The sequence below is a fragment of the Anabas testudineus genome, chromosome 18 (assembly GCF_900324465.2).
Source record: "Anabas testudineus chromosome 18, fAnaTes1.2, whole genome shotgun sequence".
Taxonomy (NCBI): domain Eukaryota; kingdom Metazoa; phylum Chordata; class Actinopteri; order Anabantiformes; family Anabantidae; genus Anabas; species Anabas testudineus.
This window is the reverse complement of record NC_046627.1, coordinates 29,979,052-29,997,837: the sequence shown is the minus strand read 5'-3', so window position 1 is coordinate 29,997,837 and position 18,786 is coordinate 29,979,052. Positions and strand designations below refer to the sequence as shown.

Genomic DNA, 18,786 nt, shown 5'->3' with positions numbered 1-18,786 from the left:
GTCTTTATTTTTTAACCTATAATGCATATTAGATAAAGGCATGTTGCTACCCTCTGCTGGGAGTGTTATCGTTTACAATACTACGAACCACATTTCCCATCATGCATGAGAGGAAATTGTGTCGTAAGTGCGTAAGATCTATAAGCACATGGATGAGCCTGTCGGCGTTCAACTGTGCCTGGCGGTGACCTTCGAATCATTGCGAAATCTGCTCTGTAGCGCAAACGCACCGCCTACTAACAGACTGTTAGTGCATTTTGGGCAGACTGAGCTGCGCGGCAAAAGAAGGGGGACACAAACAAAAACATGTGGCTGTGGCTATGAGACAACGGGTATGTATTTTCATACAAGCTGGTCAGATTCCGCGCCAGTGACAGATTAGAGTAAGTCACTGGTGCGACATAATGCAGCAATGTATTTCACGGGAGCATAGTTGTGATCTAAAAGTGATTCGTTTAGCAGTTAGCAGTTCGTTAGCTTGTTAGCTGCTCCTGACAACAGTCGTCATTCAGCCAACTGTTTCCAAGCTGCTTGTCACAGTATGTGCTCTTTTTCAGGTTCAGGCTTATTTGTTTACTTTAGATCACACAATTAAAACGACTTAGTATTTACCTAATAAACAAATATTGATAGCAACCACACACGCGTAGCTAATGTTAACTTAGTCATTTTCAAAGTTAACGTTAGCTTGTTAGCTTACGTCAGCCTCTCGGCTAGCCAATCCGTTCATTTAATGAATGAGTGTGTGCAGAAATACTCTAGCATTTGGATGCTCAGAGAGATTACGGTGTACTAATGTTTACTACGAGTCTCAAGGTTTTTTGCAGCTTTGCACTGGATGTAACCTACCTATGTAGCAGTGGGAGTGCCCCGCCCACCAAAGCGCCATATAGCCAGTTCTGTGGCAATGATGTAACCGGCATTATGTAACGAAACAAGCTGCTCATCAGTGGCTAGTTATTTGTTTACTGTGGAGAAGTGCTGATAACCGTCATCTTATTGCTGTTATCATTGGTGTGGTCATCTGTCCTGATACTAAGCACAATATGCCAAGATCAATATAATATACAGCGTGGAAACATATGTTATTGAACTTGGGGAAATACATAAACACCTGAAGTCATTATTATTTCTCATAATAAGGTTCCTTTGTGGAACTATATTAATGAATACAGCTGGAATGGCTTTTTTTATTGTTTTATGTTCACATTTCCCTGTACATAGTATTAAAGATAATTAATGATAATTATTTTATCAGGAATATGGGGGAAAAAAATTTGAATTAAAAATTCTAAATATGAAATAATACATTTACTTAGAAATCTGAAGGGTGACTTCAAAGATATCCTTCACATGGTTCTATTTTGGGCAGTACAAGTCTATGAATGGGATTAAGCATCCCTCTGCGTCTAGCTAAAACACAGATGTGTTGTGATGTGATGTTACTCAGATGATGCTAGAACCATGCCTTCCTTATCAGGAGTACTTTTCAAAGCATTGTTTTAACATCTGTTTCTTGTACCATTAGTGTGTCATTGATTGTGAGGGGAACTGACTGCTTTGTATCCTCCAGTACTGCAGGTGAGGAATCTTTGACTTTGACTCACAGTGGAAACCATGGGTTTGCACTCAGCACAGAAGAAACACTTTCCTCTGCGGGGGATTGACGGTGTGGTTCAGCTGTTTGATGCTGAGCTCTGCAAGTCTGAGCCAGACCTAGCTCTTCTTTCCCTTGTCTTGGGTTTTGTTGAGCACTTCCTGGCTGTGAACCGAGTCATCCCCATAAATGTTCCAGGAGTGCGCTTTGAACCGCTGGAGCCGGACTGTCCCAACTCCTGCTTCCCCACTGTAGAGCTGGGCATGATCTCTGCACTGTACGAACGCTTCACAGCTCAGATCCGTGGTGCGGTGGACCTGTCCCAGTACCGGAGAACTGCTGCAGGGTCCAGCAGAGAGCTGGTAAAGAAAGTGTCAGATGTTATCTGGAACAGTCTGAGCCGTTCATACTTCAAGGACCGTGCACATATCCAGTCCCTCTTCAGTCTTATCACTGGTACGACATTACTTTTCACAGTGCTTTTTAAAATTTTTATGAGGATATAGAAGAAGTGAGTATAGAATTTGATGTAAATAATTCTTGGTTTCATTTGAACCAGGCACCAAACTGGACAGCTCTGGAGTGGCATTTGCAGTGGTGGCAGCCTGCCAGGTTCTAGGTCTGAAGGATGTGCATCTGGCGCTGTCTGAGGACCACGCTTGGGTGATTTTTGGCAAAAACGGCGAAGAGACTGCAGAAGTCACCTGGCACGGAAAGGGTAACGAGGACAGACGGGGACAAACGGTAACAGCGGGAGTCAGTGAGAAAGTGAGGCCTATCTTCATATTCCTTAACAATCATACCCACTTATTACTTAAATAAATTCTCAAGTGTTGTTCAGAATACATAATAGTTTCTCTCATTCAGATTTATTGCAAAAGCCTGCCATATCTTACACAAAGAGTAAAAATTTAGTGAACATGTGAGGTCACAGCTTTGGCAGCTTTGAGCAGTTAAATCACAGACACACCTCTGCAGGGTGGGGATTACAGCAGTTTTGCATAAATTAGTGTATCGGGTTCTTGTGTTAACACATGCCTTCATTTGATTGCTGGGCATGTGGCTTACAGGGACTACAGAGGATGTTTGGAACATTAAAGGTACAGTGTTTAAGTTTTAATGAGGTCTATCAGCAGGCATTGAACAGACACTGGCAATAGAGGGAATCTTTCTATAGCACTGCTTGGAAGATGAAGAAGGAAGTAGAATACAAGTACCTAAAATAACCTCATCACTTCACAAACCGTTACTTGATGCAGTCGTAAAGGAAAACATGTAACCCGATGGCCACTGCAGGCACTGTCAGGTTTGGAAAGACATGGAATGTGGGGTAGTGGATCTTGAGATGGTTGCAATCTGCAGCCTTAAGACTAGATTTCACTAAATCTTACACACTGCAGCTATAAACGTCATCCCGTTTTTCTGTACATTTTCTATGCTCTTTTGATTGTCTTTGTGAAAAGGACCAACAGTTGACACAGCATGAACACTAAAAGAAAAGGCTTTTGTAGACGACTTAAGTGAAATTACAAGTTGGAAGCTTATTGGTGTAAACAATTAAAAAATGTTTGTAAGTATCAAACTGTTGTTTGTCAAAGAGCTAATTTTCTGCAATAATCTAAAGTTCAATAGAACACTGGACATTTTGTCCAGGCAACTAGGATGATGCTAACGTCTGAGTTGGCCTACAAAAATACATTACATCATGCATCATTCCTGCAGCACTCACACTGGTGTGATGCTCTTTATTGACATTTATTCACACTTTAACCTAGAGTCTGGTAAATGCTTGCTTGTGTAAAATTGATTTTAAAAACAAGAGTTGTAAAATGTCGACAAAGAAAACAACTTGTGATCTACGTTTAAATCACTTAACCTAACCACAGCCATATGCAGTAACTGTCACTTCTTGTGGCTGCCTCTCATGGAAGAACCCTCAACACTTCTTAGTTTTAATGCCAAACAGCTGACAGCAGCTGTCTGCTCTTTTTGTTCTTCAATTGCTTGAGTTCCTTCTGATGCCATCTTAAATTCGTTTAATATGTGATTGTGCTGAGCCCAAGTTTCTGGCAGTGATGTGAGAGGGAAGTCCGAACACTATAGAAAGAAAGATTGTGATATTTTTACCAGGTTAAAATGTCTGTAATTTGTTTATGTGTTGCTTAGAGTTGGCTGTATCTGAAAGGCTCCTACATGAAGTGTGACAGAAACATGGAGGTGGCCTTCATGGTCTGTGCCATCAACCCATCACTGGACCTGCATACTGACAGCTCTGAGCTGCTGCAGCTGCAGCAGGTGAGCAGTACAACTTGTAATGTGATATGAATTATTACTTATATGTTTTCCTATCTGTTATGTAGGAAGTGAAGGCCTAGATGTCAAAGAACCAGGCTAAAACTGAACAGTCGATGTTATGTGTACAGGGGTGGCCTGGAAGGCCACTGTCCTGTTTTCCTGCCGTCCCTGCACTTCCAGCTTCTGATTGGTTGAACACATTTGATCCAGATAATCAGTAGTGAGTAGGCCAGGGAGAGACGGAAAACAAGCAGGACAGTGGCCTTCAGAGATGGTGATTGGCTACCCCTGGTCTAAACCGACATGATTATTCACGTTTAAATTCCCATTATACCCCTAACTGTATTCTACTGTGCTTTTCTCAGTTGGTCAGTGAAACTCGGCACTACCTGCAGATGGGTCACATTCTAAGCCTACCTGGAAACATAGGGATTATGCCCTTTTAAGACAGTGACTCATTAACAGTAGCTTAAGAACAGCAAATCAACTGAAGGCTTATTTGTTGTAGAGCGTGGAAAGGGAAAGTGAATTTATGTGACACGACCTTGTGTTGTGGAAATGTCATTATTTCTCACGTCATGTTTATTTTAAATGTGCATTAACAGCAAAGAGCATTAAAAGGCAAGTGAATTCTGAAACTATGCAATTACACAAAAAACGATCTGTCATGTAATCTTTCCTCCTGTTTTTATCATGGTTTAACAGAAACTCCTGTGGTTGTTGTATGATCGAGGAGACCTGGACAGGTGAGACTTAGTTGGTGAATTTGGTGATGGTATTCAATATTATCTTATAGATAATACTGTAGAATCCTACAGTTTACACTTTGCGTGTAAACTAGAAATCACTCAGTCATCTGAGTTCATATTCCTCTCTGGTTTCCGTTTTGTACCAGGTATCCCATGGCCATGGGCACTCTGGCAGACCTTGAGGACCAGGATCCAATCCCAGGCAAGGAGAGCCCCCTGAAAATCCACCTCAAGGTAAGTCCATAGAGAAGAATCCGCTATATCATTGGCCTTGTTGTCAGATTCTTCTCTTTATGATGCATCATACATTTTTAAAAAAGGAGATAGGGTCTTGATTGCAGCCAGGTCAGTTAAGCATACACACTCTGTAGCTTTGTAGCATGATGTAGCATGTAGCATCAGAATGAGGCCTGACGTGACTTTCTGGGAAAAGACGTCTTGAGGGCAGCATACGTCTCTAAAATTCCAACATACAGCTCTGCAACAATGGTACCTTCACAGAAGTTTCCACTGTCTTTCAGTCCATCTGACATGAGTTCTAGTGGCCCAGAGAACCGGATGCTGTTTCTTCACAGTAATAGGGGTCTTTAAGCAAGACCGCCTTACATTTACTCTGCCTTTACCTTGTACTTCGTAAGTCGCTTCGGATAGAGGTTTCTTCCAAATCACTAAATGTAAAATGTTTGAATCATTTCCCAATATAATGACTGTAGAGTGTTAAAGACCTAAAAGAAGTGAGTCACAACACAGAGCCTTTGGTAGATGCCACTTTTATATACTCATTACAATCCCCTCACCTGTTACTAGTTATTATCCTGGCACCAGGATTATGACTTTGCTCTATTGTTATATTGTTGTCATGTCAAAATAAGATCACATAGGAGTAAGAATCATAGGTTCACTGAGTTCTAGCTGTGAATCGTAGAAGTGGACGTTAGAGAACACGATGTACTTTTTCCCTCTAACTTGAGTCAAATGTGTTCAGCGAATGTTGCAAGTGTGGTCATTTCTTGTGTGTCTTCACAGACCAGGATGTTAAATCATATTTCCTGTCTTTTTGTGCTCTCTCTTGTCTTTCTCCCTGTCTCTCAGGCTGTAAACTCTGCTCAGAAGCACTACAACAACGAGCACATCTACCCCTACATGTACCTGGCTGGTTTCCATTACAGGCACAGAAATGTTCAGGAGGCTCTGAGGGCCTGGGCCGAGGCAGCTCAGGTCATGCAGGAGTAAGTTCACACACTACAAGGGCCAGAGGAGTGGGGAGTGCTGCCAGTGTCTCCACTTGCACATGCAAACATAACTACAGTTCTAAAAAGACAGCCAGATAGAAAATGATGTTGATTGTTTAGGGTTGACACAAATCAGCAAGTTAAATCTGTACTGTCAAGGCATAGTACTGTATATATAGTAAATAGTAATAGAAATAGTAAGATGGCTCCACTGGAGTTTATTTATTCCCAAACTCTTTGGGGCACCATTTATAAACAGAACAGTTTTAATCTAGTTTCATTTCATTAGTTGTCATTTATAAATGCTGCTGTATGTGACACCACACATGTGAGCTAAACAATGTCAATGTCCCATCAGAAAACCGTTTAATATTTCACCCCTACCAGCAGCTTCAGTTGTTATTTCATCAGACAAACACAAGATGGCAGTAAATGCACGTCTGTCTGTTCCCTGAATGCACGAAACGGTACCAAAGAAGACGAATCTTATTTAACAGCTATGTTACCTTTAAAACAACATATTAAGGTGACAGTTGAGTTGGAGCCCGGGTTGACGATGTTCACTGTGCTGGTTTTTCTCGGGCACATCCACCACAAAGAGCAGTCACTCTGATTAGGGTGTGGTGGTGGTGATTGAGCCAGGAAGCGTCCAGCTCTGCCCTCACCTCACACCCTCTCCTCTCCTAAAAAGCTAAAAATACCAACAGTGACCCACCAGATCACACATACCCTCCTCATCCATCAGCTTCCTTTTCCTGCTCCCCCATTGTTCTTCTATTTCACAGCCTTTCCCTCTGTGCACCAGCTACATGAGGGAAGTGTGTGTGTATGTGTGTGTTTTTTAACAGTGGATTCTTTGTAGGATTGTGCAGCAGAGTACTTTTTGTCATGTCTAGACTGCTGTAACACCACTACAGCATGTTTTTCACTGATCACAAAAAACCTCTTTAGACCTGAGCCTTAAGTTGTGTTTTATTATCTAATAGAAAAAAATCGAATAATAAAATATGTATTATTTATTTTTCAGACTGTCGTCTGACTTCTTAATCAAATGTCCTTCCTCCCAACCAGCTATAACTATTTCCGTGAGGACGAGGAGATCTACAAAGAGTTCTTTGACATTGCAAACGACGTTATCCCCACTCTGCTGAAGGAGACTGCCGCGGCTGCTGAGAGCACTGGGGAGGGAGGAGAGGGGGGAGAAGGAGCTGACAAGGTGAGTATTTGCAGCCAGGGAAGGGCTCACATGGGATATGACAGATAGTGTTTGTTTATAAGAGCATCATGTCATAGCTTATTAATGGCTAGAAATCATGAAAAAAATGAAAGTGATTGTAAGTAGTTATAGAGTAGATGTGAACCCAAATTGCAATTTGTGGGGTTCTTTTAGAGAAAAGGACAAATCAAGACATTAATAAAGCCATTATTTAGTTGTAAGCCATGTTGTTAACCATTTTATAGTTTTTAGTAGTTATAGTTTAGTTAATTTATAGTTATATTACTGGCTGTGTTACAGTGTTTTCTTCCTGCACATTTTATTGGCGGGTGCTGCAGGTGTTTCCTGGAAACCAGATTTTGTTTTCTGGTTTTAAATGTGTTTTTCTTCTTGGTTTAGTGTGTCAGTCGACTTAACTTTGTTCATTCCTAAATGGGGGTCAGCAGTGGTGTCAAGTATTTCAGTAGGAAGCAGCAGGAAGTCCTGCTCAAAACTATTACATGATGGTAGATAATTGGCATATCAGTGTTATAATGTAACTGACGTATTTGCATATACCCAACAACATTTTGATGTTTGATGTAATCATTTTTTACTATGGTTTGGTGCTAATCAATATGTTTCTAAATCTATCTTGAACTGAAATATCATGAATACAGTGAAACCATTGATTGATACAGTTCATATAGCCCATTTATACTTGAATTAATATCAGTTTGACAAGATGTTGTCCATATAAGCATCACATGTAAAAGAGCAGCTTCTCAGCAGGCTTCAATATAGGAAGTATATGTACTATATAGCGGCATTAAAATTCCCTCTGCTTATGCTACTGTGTAATGAAGTGTATATTTAACACAGTATAGACTACATGGAAGGCTCAGGAAAGTTCAACAACATTCATATCACCCTACTGATTTTCACAGGAAGATTCTCAGCTCATTTCAAGCTTTCTTTCTTTCTGTCTTTCTTTCTTTCCCAGGAGCAACCCAAACAGGCAGCAGCTTTCTCAGCACTCCAGGATCCAGAATGCTTTGCCCACCTGCTGCGCTTTTATGATGGTATCTGCAAATGGGAAGAGGGCAGTCCCACACCAGTCCTGCATGTGGGCTGGGCCACCTACCTGGTTCAGTCCCTGAGCCGCTTTGATGCTCAGGTGAGAAAGGCAGACTAGCACTGTTCAAAAATCAATGCAAACTGTGTCTGCAGGAGACCTCATGATGGTTGATGTAGCTAAAAACCGGTTTGTGGTCTGATTCCAAAGGTGCGCCAGAAGGTGTCGATCATCACTAAAGATCCGGAGTCCCAGGACGATGATGACCAGTCTAGTGATGACCCCCGGGAGGGCCGCAGGCGAGGCCCAAGGAGAGAGTCAAAGCTGGAAGAACAGAACTCTCCTCCTTCAGCTGACCCCACCTCTCCGCCCACCCTGCCGCCAATAGCAGCATCTCAACCCAAGAAGGTGGGAGAGGGAGCAGGCCGTCGGCGCTCCTCCCAGGGCCTGCGTGCAGGAGACATCGAAGGAAAACCCAAGTCTCCAAGCCCAGATTCCTCGCCCTCGCCCCAGCAGCAGATGTCCCCCTCCCCTGCTGGTCCCGTTGTTGTCTTTCAGAGCGAGAAGATGAAGGGGATGAAGGAGCTGCTGTGTGCAGCCAAAGTGAACTCCAGTGCCATCAAGCTGCAGCTCACCGCCCAGTCACAGGTCCAGATGAAAAGACAGAAGAGCATACCAGCTGGGGATTACTCCATGTCCTTCATGAAGCGCCAGCGCAAATCTCTCTAGACATGTTGATTGTCATGGAGGAGTTGTTGAGACTGTACGACATACTGTGAACAGCAGCACAGACACTCGGTTGACCTCACCCTTGTTTGTAACTTTTTTACTAGTCTTTTCATGCAGATGTCCTTTTCGGTCACTTTCCTTATAGTTCCCAGCAATATGTCTGACTTGTTTGTTTAAAGTCACATATCGGTTTTGGTCTGAAACAGTGAACATTTCATTCACTTTTTATTTGAAAGATTAATCTATGGGCAAATTGCCTCCTGTGATAGACAGGACCCTTACTCATTGCTAGTTTGTTTTAATTGGCAGCCAATTGCGCACTGATTATCAACTTCTCATTGACTTCTATGTGGATGTTTGAAGCCAAAGCAGTGAGGATGACCAGAATTGAACGTACAGATGTGTAAATATCAACTTGTACCATTAGGAACCTGTTTATGACTGAAGCCTTGGAAGTGATTAATTTAGGATAGTTACTGTGTAACATTGTCCACTTCTGCTCTATCAACAGCTTCTTTTTTGCTAGCTCTATGTTGCCTTACTTTTCTTTGTTCTTTTCTAAAGTAGGTGGCCTTTAGTTTTGAGAATAGCTGAGTTAGGCCTATTTCTGATGATTAGAGAAGAGGACGACCATGCACTGTTGAGACACAGCCACATTAGGTGGCCCTGCTATATCCTGTTTGCTTGATGACTTGTGGTTTTGTTCTTGTTTTGTATTTGCGAGTAATAAAAACCCAATGAACACAGAAAGTGGTGAGGTCTGATGATGTGTGTTATGTTAGTGAAATAAATTGACAGCTGCCCTAGCTAAACTAAAAACTAAACTACTACTAACTAAAAAAAAAAAAAAAAAAAGCTCATATAATTGACAGAGATGGTAGAAGTACCCAAACTCAGTATTCAATTCAATGTACGTGCCTAAAAAAGTACTCCACTAAAACTAGAAATATCACTTCAAATCCAATGTAGGAAGTACATGTACATGCTCTGACATCAACTCAATGTACAAATGTTCAAGTTCTCTAAGAAAACATTGTAGTATAAGCAGTGTTAAATCTGGTGTTTTTAATCATTTAGTGTACTGCAGGTTTGTTTGACAAACTCCCAGTGGTGTATAGCAAAGAAAGTAAGCAAGAAAAAATATGCGTCAAATATCTTTCATCTAGCAACTTGGTGAAAGAAAATGGCTGAGTTGGCAACGGAGATGGTTTTAAACAGCTCATGTACTCACAGGTGATTAGTATATTAATACTACATGATCATTCATTAGTTGATATGTTAAGATTTTTGTATCTGCAAGAAGTAACCTGTAACTAAAGTTGTACATTAAATGTAGTAGATTGAGAATTATGGAATAAAAGTAAAAATGAAGCACAATGACTATAAAAAAAGAGTATTTAGTTACTTAAACTTTTCCAACTAAAGTGCAGCCAGCTGTAGTTATCTCCAGAGCTGCTGTGTGTGACGCGCAGGCCCGACGCTCCTCTGATTGGTTAGAAGGGCGAGCCTGTTCCGGGTTCTGTGCGGCTCTGACACAGCCTCAACACAATAAAAGAAGTTATGGAGCACATCTTTGTTAAAAAGAAATATATTGTTTTAAAAAAAACATACTGGGGCTTTAAATTGCACAAGTATGTCAGAATTGTGAGGTCATTAAGAAAAAAAAAAAAAAAGAAATACTGTGAAACCATAATTTAGACATTAACTTTGTGAGTCGAAACGTACTTTTTTAAAACTACTTTTAAAACTCGACCCGTGAATGAGTTAAACTACACTGTGTTTAAACCTGACTTGGACTTTTTACAGTGGGCTCCGTCTTCTCGCTCATGCGTGATCTGGCTCTCGCGCCGCTGCTCGGCTGTCTGCACGCAGACGTCTGCAGTGTGTCAGTGCGCGCGGAGCTGAGCTGTGTGTGGCTGTCAGGGGCTCGTTGGACGTGGACGTGTGCGTCTGCCTGTCCGACCGATACACCTTTAGTCGGCTCCACTTATCTCCCATTAACCAGAGTGTGTTCATCTGCTGCCGCTTTCTCCTCCGACAACAGCAGCTGGGATGTGCGAGTAGAGAGCCCGCCCGGCTCACCCGCAGCACCCAGAGGTGTCTCCAAACATGGACAGGATAGGGGTGTCATTCCTGGACCCTTTGGAGGACTACGAGTTAATTCACCGGATTGGGTGCGGCACATACGGAGATGTGTTCAAGGTGAGTGAGAACCTGGCTTCCCCCCTTCAGGACCTGTTAGTAGATGATCAGAGATTCAGTGAGTGCTCAACCAGTGCTGCGTGTTTCACTTCCTGTCACCAAGGTGAAACTCTTTTTGGGAAGCTGATCACCCATTCCTGTGCTGCATGTGAGAGGTTTCTGAGCCGTCATATACATTTATGACCCATCTGCATGTTAAAAGAAAGAGAATGAAGTCAACATAATCTAAAATCTTAAACAGTGTCAGCACTGAAAGCCAATCACTTCTGTCACTGCTCTATCACCAAGGGATCCCACTATCCACAAAGAGTGTCAGCCTGTTGTATCAGTTATGTTAAAGGTTCATGTTGTTCTCTCAGGAGACTTTGTCTCTTTTAACTTCATGATTCGTCTTTCAGGATACAAACATCCTGTGCTTTTAACCCACCCCGGTGCTTTGTGCATCCTGCAGAAGCAACTCAAGAATTTGTATTGTTTCTATTTTTAAACCCCAGACAGCAAGGCCGGTGGAAACAGTTTAGGGGTCCTGGGTCAGAAAATGAGCAATGGGTCACCAACACTAATTCTTATTAATTTTTTTTTCTTTTTAATCCAACACTGTCTTAAAAGAATAAAGGGAACACTTAAACAATACATCCTAGATCTCGATGAATGAAATCTTCCAGCTGAAAATCTTTATTCATTGCATAGTGAAATGTGTTGAGAACAAAATAAAATAAGGAGGTTCAATAGAAATCCAAATCATTCTCAAAAGAAAAGTGGAAAAGTCAGATGACAGGCTGATCCAACTTCTGTGGTAACTGCTCAAGACAGTTCAAAATAAGACTCCACATGCCTGTGTGCCTTCCCTACAATGTCTGGGCATGCTCCTGATGAGACGACGGATGTTCCTCTGAGGAATCTCCTCCTGACTTGGATCAGGGCATCGGTAAACTCCTGGACAGTCTGTGGTGCGATGTGGTGTCGGTGGATAGAACAAGACATGATGTCCCAGAGGTGCTCGATGGTTGATTGGATTCAGGTCTGGGGAAAGGGCGGGACAGGCATAGCATCAATGCCTTCATCATGCTGGACCTGCTGACACACTGCAGCCACACAAGGCCTAGCATTGTCATGCATCAGAAGGAACCTAGGGCCCACTGCACCAGCATTTGGTCTTACAATGGGCCTGAGGATCTCATCCTGGTACCTGATGGCAGTTAGGACACCTCTGGCTGGCACATAGAGGTCTGTGCAGCTCTCCAAGGAAATGCCTCCTCAGACCATCACTGACTCACCGCCAAACCAGTCATGCGGGAGGATGGTGCATGCTCACTACACGTTTAGGTTGTACAGAGGCCTCTAAAGTCAAAGCACAGACATTAAGCTCCAATTCCAGAAATACAGCAAAAACCAAAACACATAGATAAAACATCTGATACAAATCCTAGCTGATTTTTAAAATATGTATTAAAAATAATATTTAAAAATCTAAATGTTAAATTGTCCCCTGAAAAAATATTGAAATCTTTATCAGTAGTAAAACTAAATTCTAGTTCACTTTTTCCAGAAACAAATGAAGGAAACCGTCATTAAGAGCTAAACACACTTCCCCCTCTCTTTTTTTTAATGAAGTTAAAAGTGGCTTTGAGTTCTAAGTTTAAGACTTTTAAAAGCTACAGAATTTGTTGCATTGTCTGCTAATTTTTCATCTTTTCATCTTTTGTAACGTCTTGTGTTTCCCATGAGAGCTGCAGTGTGGCACAGGAAGTCGTGTGTTTTCAGTTGATTCTCTGTGGTCTGCTCATGGCGGGCGTACCGACGCATTCAATCAGTGCAATCTGCCTCCAAACAGCACAGGGTGTAGCTCAGGCCTCCACAACACATAGATTCATGATTCATCTTTGACCTGTTGATTCCTGTCTTCTGTTTTTTTTTTAATATTTCATGATCTTACCTGTAGGAGATGGAACTCTCTCTACAGATATTTGTATGACTGTGGCCTTTAGTCGCTGTGATATGAAGTGATGTGCTTTTGTCTTGTTTTAGTTTGTGACTGCACATGGTAATGGGATTTAATCTTAATTCCAAACTGTTGTGTATGAAAAGTCTCGTGCAAACACTTTAGCGCAAAATGTTAAGTAACAGGCTAAACACGAGGCGCTTTCAGTATCAGCGTAGGAATCACTATCACTCAGCTTACTTAGCTTATTGAGCTACTATATACAAATACATTTTGGTGTAGTTAACACTTGCTAGTGATAAAGAGCTCACGCACAATAGAGATTTGACACGCTTGATATTCAGCTTCATAGTGTTGTTACTGTATCTTAACTGTACAACAGGAAGCAGTGCACCGAGGACTGAGTGCAGATAATACATGTGTACATGTCATTTCAGTGCACTACGAGTATGAGAAATTCTCACTCAACTACAAAATGTGCACTTTATAGTGAATAGGAAGTGATTTCAGACACAGCAAGTGAGTCAGTGGACCAATAAATAGCTGGTTGACTTGCATCATGAGGAAAGCAACAAACACCCAGCATCTGTTGGCGTCAACAAGATGAATTTAAAGGATGAAAGGTTGACAGTTCTTTCAAATGTGTCTTTTAACACTAGTCAGAGAACGTTTCTTACTCTGTTCATACTGAAGCGATTGTTTCCTTTAAGTGAAGTTAGGGGAAACATGCACAGTGCCTGTTCTGAGCAAAAATGTAATCAAATGTTTTATTCAAAGCTAACATGAGTCTTTAAGAGAGATAGAGAGATAAACCTTTATTGCCATTGCAACATCGTACAACGAGATTAAGGTGCCAAACAGTCAATATATGTATAAGTGCAATATATAAAATAAAACATTAAATCAAAATAAATAACTTCAAATCAGTATGTCCTTGAGAATAATCTAGGCTGGGCTGAGCTTCTTCCTCCTGAAGTCAATAATGACCTCCTTGGTCTTCGATGTGTAAAGGAGCAGATTGTTCTCCCTGCCCAGCACTCATCCCCCCCTGAGATGAGTCCCACCAATGTGGTATCATCTGCGACTTTGACAATAGTGTTGCTGTGGTGAACAGGAGTGCATTCGTAGGTGTACAGGGTGTAGAGCAGGGGGTTCAGGACACAGCCCTGTGGGGAGCCAATGCTAAGACTAAGGGCCTTGGAGGTGTGTGAGCCCACTCTCAAACTCTGACCAACAGGAAGCTCTTGATCCAAGAGCAGGTGGAGTAAGGAAGTCTCAGGTCCATCCCCAGTTTATTCACCAGTTTGTGGGGAAGAATGATGTTAAGTGCAGAGCTATAATCCACAAAGAGCATACGCACATAGTTCTCCTGCTGCTCCAGGTGGGACAGTGGAGGGCTATGACTACGGCGTCCTCTGTGGATCTGTTCGCTCTGTAAACAAACTGGTGCGGGTCGAGGGATGGTGGAAGTAGTGATGTGATGGGACCCCTTACCAGTTTTTCGAAGCACTTCACCACCACTGAGGTGAGTGCAACTGGCCGGTAGTCATTGAGGCTGGTGGGTTTTCTTGGGTAGGCGGACTATGGTGGAGGACTTCAGGCATGGTGGGACAGTAGACCAGGCCAGAGGCTGGTTGAAAATCCTGGTGAAGACTCCGGCCAGCTGGTCCGCGCAGTCCTTAGGCACGTGTCCAGAGACGTGACTAATTTGGGAGGCTGAGGCCTCATATTATCTTCACATACATGTTTTTAACAGGAAATATATATAATGCATGTTCCTCCATCTGTGTAAAATTGTGCCTGCTACTGTTTAAAGCAATAAGGCTGAATCTAAATATTTAAGCTGCAGTTATTACTCAAGTCGTTCATTCAGCTCTAACTTAGCTCTAAATTAGCCGCAGTGCAGAATGACTTCAAAAACACCATCTACACAAAATCCCTGCAACAAATGTCCACATTACAGCCAGCACTGTGCCACTAAAATGCTTGTACATACAGAAATAAGTAATGCTTAGCTGACTTTGACACTGGTATTCTGCACCATGTTTGGACATAGCACTGGGACATATTGCAGCCTGAGTGTCTGCTCTGTGAATGGGAACAGTAGTACATACAGTAACAGACAATAGCACATTATCAGCTCCCACTGCTGCTGTTGGTGGGCTTGGTTTAGCTGCAACTGCAGGAGTAAAGGGTGAAACCTCAGTACATGTGACTGTGTGGGCTTTACGTGGACTCTGATTACACTGCTGTTATTCAGAGGCAGAGTCAGCTCAGAGATTATGTGTGTGACCCTCTTATTATTCTTCATCCATGTCCTACTGGAGCTCTGACTGTGCCAGTAGCTGTTAAATTATTACAATATATGGCAGTCTCTCCAGAATCTATATGTTCCCACTCGACTCCCTCACAAGACTACAGCTTCACAGTTTCACTCCATCACCTAAACCAGGGGTATTCAACTAAAATTTAAAGAGGTCCGGTTACACAATATTTTTGGAAGCAAAGGTCCAGAAGATTATAATGTCTAACTATTTACTGTGATATATTATCAAGTAGCCTGCATGTAATCAATACTTGACTGTCAAATCAAATGAATTCAGTACAATTGAAAAACCTTTTGATAAATGTATTGTTATGTAACATCAAACTGAGCGTGTGGCTCCAGATCCTGGTGGACTGCTCATACTGGGCTCTGAGACTAGCAACTTTCTGTGATCGCACTTCAGACTCTACACACTCTGTCGCCTGTATCTCTCTCCTCTCTGTCGTCCTAATCTCTCCTCTCTGTCGTCTGTATCTCTCTCCTCTCTGTCGTCCTAATCTCTCCTCTCTGTCGTCTGTATCTCTCTCCTCTCTGTCGTCTGTCTCTCTCCTCTCTGTCGTCTGTCTCTCTCCTCTCTGTCGTCTGTCTCTCTCCTCTCTGTCGTCTGTCTCTCTCTCTCTGTCGTCTGTTCTCTCTCCTCTCTCCTCTCTGTCGTCTGTGTCTCTCTCCTCTCTGTCGTCTGTATCTCTCCTCTCTGTCGTCCGTATCTCTCTCCTCTCTGTCGTCCGTATCTCTCTCCTCTCTGTCGTCCGTATCTCTCTCCTGTCTGTCGTCCGTATCTCTCTCCTCTCTGTCGTCTGTATCTCTCTCCTCTCTGTCGTCTGTATCTCTCTCCTCTCTGTCGTCTGTATCTCTCCTCTCTGTCGTCCGTATCTCTCTCCTCTCTGTCGTCCGTATCTCTCTCCTCTCTGTCGTCTGTATCTCTCCTCTCTGTCGTCCGTATCTCTCTCCTCTCTGTCGTCCGTATCTCTCTCCTCTCTGTCGTCCGTATCTCTCTCCTCTCTGTCGTCCGTATCTCTCTCCTCTCCTCTCTGTCGTCCGTATCTCTCTCCTCTCTGTCGTCCGTATCTCTCTCCTCTCTGACGTCTGTCTCTCTCTCCTCTCTGTCGTCTGTGTCTCTCTCCTCTCTGTCGTCTGTGTCTCTCTCCCTCTCTGTCGTCTGTATCTCTCTCCTCTCTGTCGTCTGTATCTCTCTCCTCTCTGTTGTCTTTATCTCTCTCCTCTCTGTCGTCTGTCTCTCTCTCCTCTCTGACGTCCGTATCTCTCTCCTCTCTGTTGTCTGTATCTCTCTCCTCTCTGTCGTCTGTCTCTCTCTCCTCTCTGTCGTCCGTATCTCTCTCCTCTCTGTCGTCTGTATCTCTCTCCTCTCTGTCGTCTGTTAGTGACCCCTGACCTAAACCTCCCTGTTAATTAACATGATACTTTTTCCCTGTTTTCACACGTTTTGTGTAAACTTTGGCTGCACCATGTGCTTTTTGAAAAAGCACTGGTATTCAGTATTATAACTTCATGTCAAAACACCTAATTAACATAGCCTTAGTGTTTCCATTTAGGAAACACTAAATAAATAATCATGCAGCTCTTCTACACTTTCCATATGATGTTGGATTGAATGAATCAAATGTATTTTATAGTTGTATTATTTGCAATAATTCACTCAACGTATGCAATAATGACCTACAGCAGATACAGGATACATAAACTGTTTCGTTTCAATGCATATTTTTAAACTCCAGTTTACTACAGGACATGAAAATTTACAGGTTGTTCTGTGGAATAAAAATAAGCACGGCTCCTCACAGTGCTAACAGGCTATTGTTTTAAATGGATCTCACTAGTGTATAATGGCTATTTTGTAGTGTATTTAGTGGCTTTTATGTGTCTGAAGTCATGTAAAAATTCCATGGTTATGACTGTTAAGCTGACTGTGCAGTTCTACATTTGTGTTTCTGGTTTTGGGAAATGGAGCATTTGAAATGTGTCTTGGCAATCAAGAAAAAAACAACTTTAATGCTAGTGCGAAGTAGATTTGGAGGTGGATTTGTTTTGGTGCATTTGCCAGAGTACACAGGTAGAGTCACACATCCAAAAACTGTCGTGCTTCCTGCAGCTGTTTGTCCTTACGCACAGGAGCAGGTTTGGTAGGAAGCTCCGGTAAAAAAAGCTGGGATTCTAGTTTTCCTGTGAATGCAGATCAGCACAGTGCTTTTCCTCTGTTTCCTTTATAATGTTATGTCTTCCTATGAAACTGCTGAATGTTAGTAGCAATCGGAGCCTTTCGTTAGAAACCTTTGTCCTATGATTCAGATGAAATAACATGAAAATCTGACAGGAGCAGTTCATCATGAGTTAAAGGAGCACTGAGATAGACTGAAACTGTAGTACTCTGTTGGTGGCTGATGCATCATACAGTTGTAGCTGTGATAGACCTTGATGTAGAGGCTGAGACGACGCTGCAGTTTTACTGATTTATGCCTCAAACTGAAAAAAAAAAAAAAGCGGGCAGAGGCCGTGGCAGAGACAGAGCAGAGTCTCAAACTGTGTTAGTACAGAGTAGGAAGCTTACTGGTCTCTACTCTTTGAATTCATACTACTGCAGAGACATATTTCTCTAATAACAAACTTTCAAACTGCAGCAGTGTTGCAGATGTTGTGCTGAGGAAGTAAAAGGTTCATGTTGAAATAGAGACAAAAATTGCACCAAAATAAACATCTAAAATTATAGTCTTTTACTGTTACTATTAGTATGCTATTAACTATTACAGCTTATAAAGGCCAGCAGGGACAGAATAGGACTGAAAAACACAATCTAAGTGCTATGACTATGCTGAACATTGTGAACCTTAACTTACTAAACTGATCAAGGTTGTGTTGCATTGTTTATGGGTTCATATTTTAAATTGGTTTGGAATGGTTCTTTTTTGAACTGTCACACTTAAGAGTCCAAAATAACAAGCACAAGGCTGCATTTCATTTATTATTTTTAGCACTGACAGTCAGTTTTCATTTTCAATGTCGAGTCAAATGTGTTTGTCTCAGAGGGCACTCATACCCCATACTCTACATCTGCATTCAATAGGAACTTGGGTGGTCTCATTATGAAGAAATTACAGTTTGGTCAAAGATTGTATATCTTCGTCTCAGAGGCCTCATCACAGTGCTGCGCAGTTTCCGCTTCCTCCGTCCCATTCGTACACAACCACAGTGACTGTTATTTCAGGCTCGGCATCTCAGAGACATTACTATCACTGTAGTCACAGGAAGTCCTGTGGTAGAGCAGAAAAGAAAACAGGAAGTGAATGCAGCTGAGCCACAGGTTGTATTGAGGCGACCTCCTTATATCCCATTGGTTGCTGCCTCGTTTGTTATGGATGCCTAGAGCAGAAAGCAGTCCAAGTGACGGTAATGCCGTCATGAAAAGGGATGAGTGATGTTCTCAGGAAG

General features: G+C 42.2%; 2 protein-coding genes across 3 annotated transcripts in view; both read left to right on the top strand.

Moving 5' to 3' along the window:
• Nucleotides 1–174: 174 nt before the first annotated feature.
• men1 (multiple endocrine neoplasia I) lies at nt 175–9,471 on the top strand. Its single transcript, XM_026353346.1, has 10 exons — nt 175–332; nt 1,574–2,053; nt 2,157–2,365; nt 3,764–3,892; nt 4,598–4,638; nt 4,788–4,875; nt 5,734–5,870; nt 6,945–7,089; nt 8,072–8,245; nt 8,354–9,471. Exons 2-10 carry the CDS (start codon nt 1,618–1,620, stop codon nt 8,870–8,872), a joined length of 1,878 nt encoding a protein of 625 aa, XP_026209131.1. The 5' UTR covers nt 175–332; nt 1,574–1,617; the 3' UTR covers nt 8,873–9,471.
• Nucleotides 9,472–10,724: 1,253 nt separating this feature from the next.
• The window catches only part of map4k2 (mitogen-activated protein kinase kinase kinase kinase 2), a 32,933-nt gene continuing 24,871 nt past the window's right edge, over nt 10,725–18,786 (top strand). The window contains exon 1 of one of the 2 annotated variants that reach the window (XM_026352661.1): nt 10,725–11,074. In XM_026352661.1, coding sequence (XP_026208446.1) covers nt 10,982–11,074 — 93 coding nt within the window. In that variant the 5' untranslated portion in view covers nt 10,725–10,981. The remainder of the gene's footprint in view (nt 11,075–18,786) is intronic. The other variant, XM_026352662.1, reaches the window with a different exon arrangement.

Excerpts from the sequence above, each read along its gene's own strand:
- men1 (XM_026353346.1), top strand. The coding sequence starts at position 1,618 with ATGGGTTTGCACTCAGCACAGAAGAAACACTTTCCTCTGCGGGGGATT. Across the intron at positions 2,366-3,763 it reads CAGCGGGAGTCAGTGAGAAA|AGTTGGCTGTATCTGAAAGG; the intron begins GTGAGGCCTATC and ends TGTGTTGCTTAG. Across the intron at positions 5,871-6,944 it reads GCAGCTCAGGTCATGCAGGA|CTATAACTATTTCCGTGAGG; the intron begins GTAAGTTCACAC and ends CCTCCCAACCAG.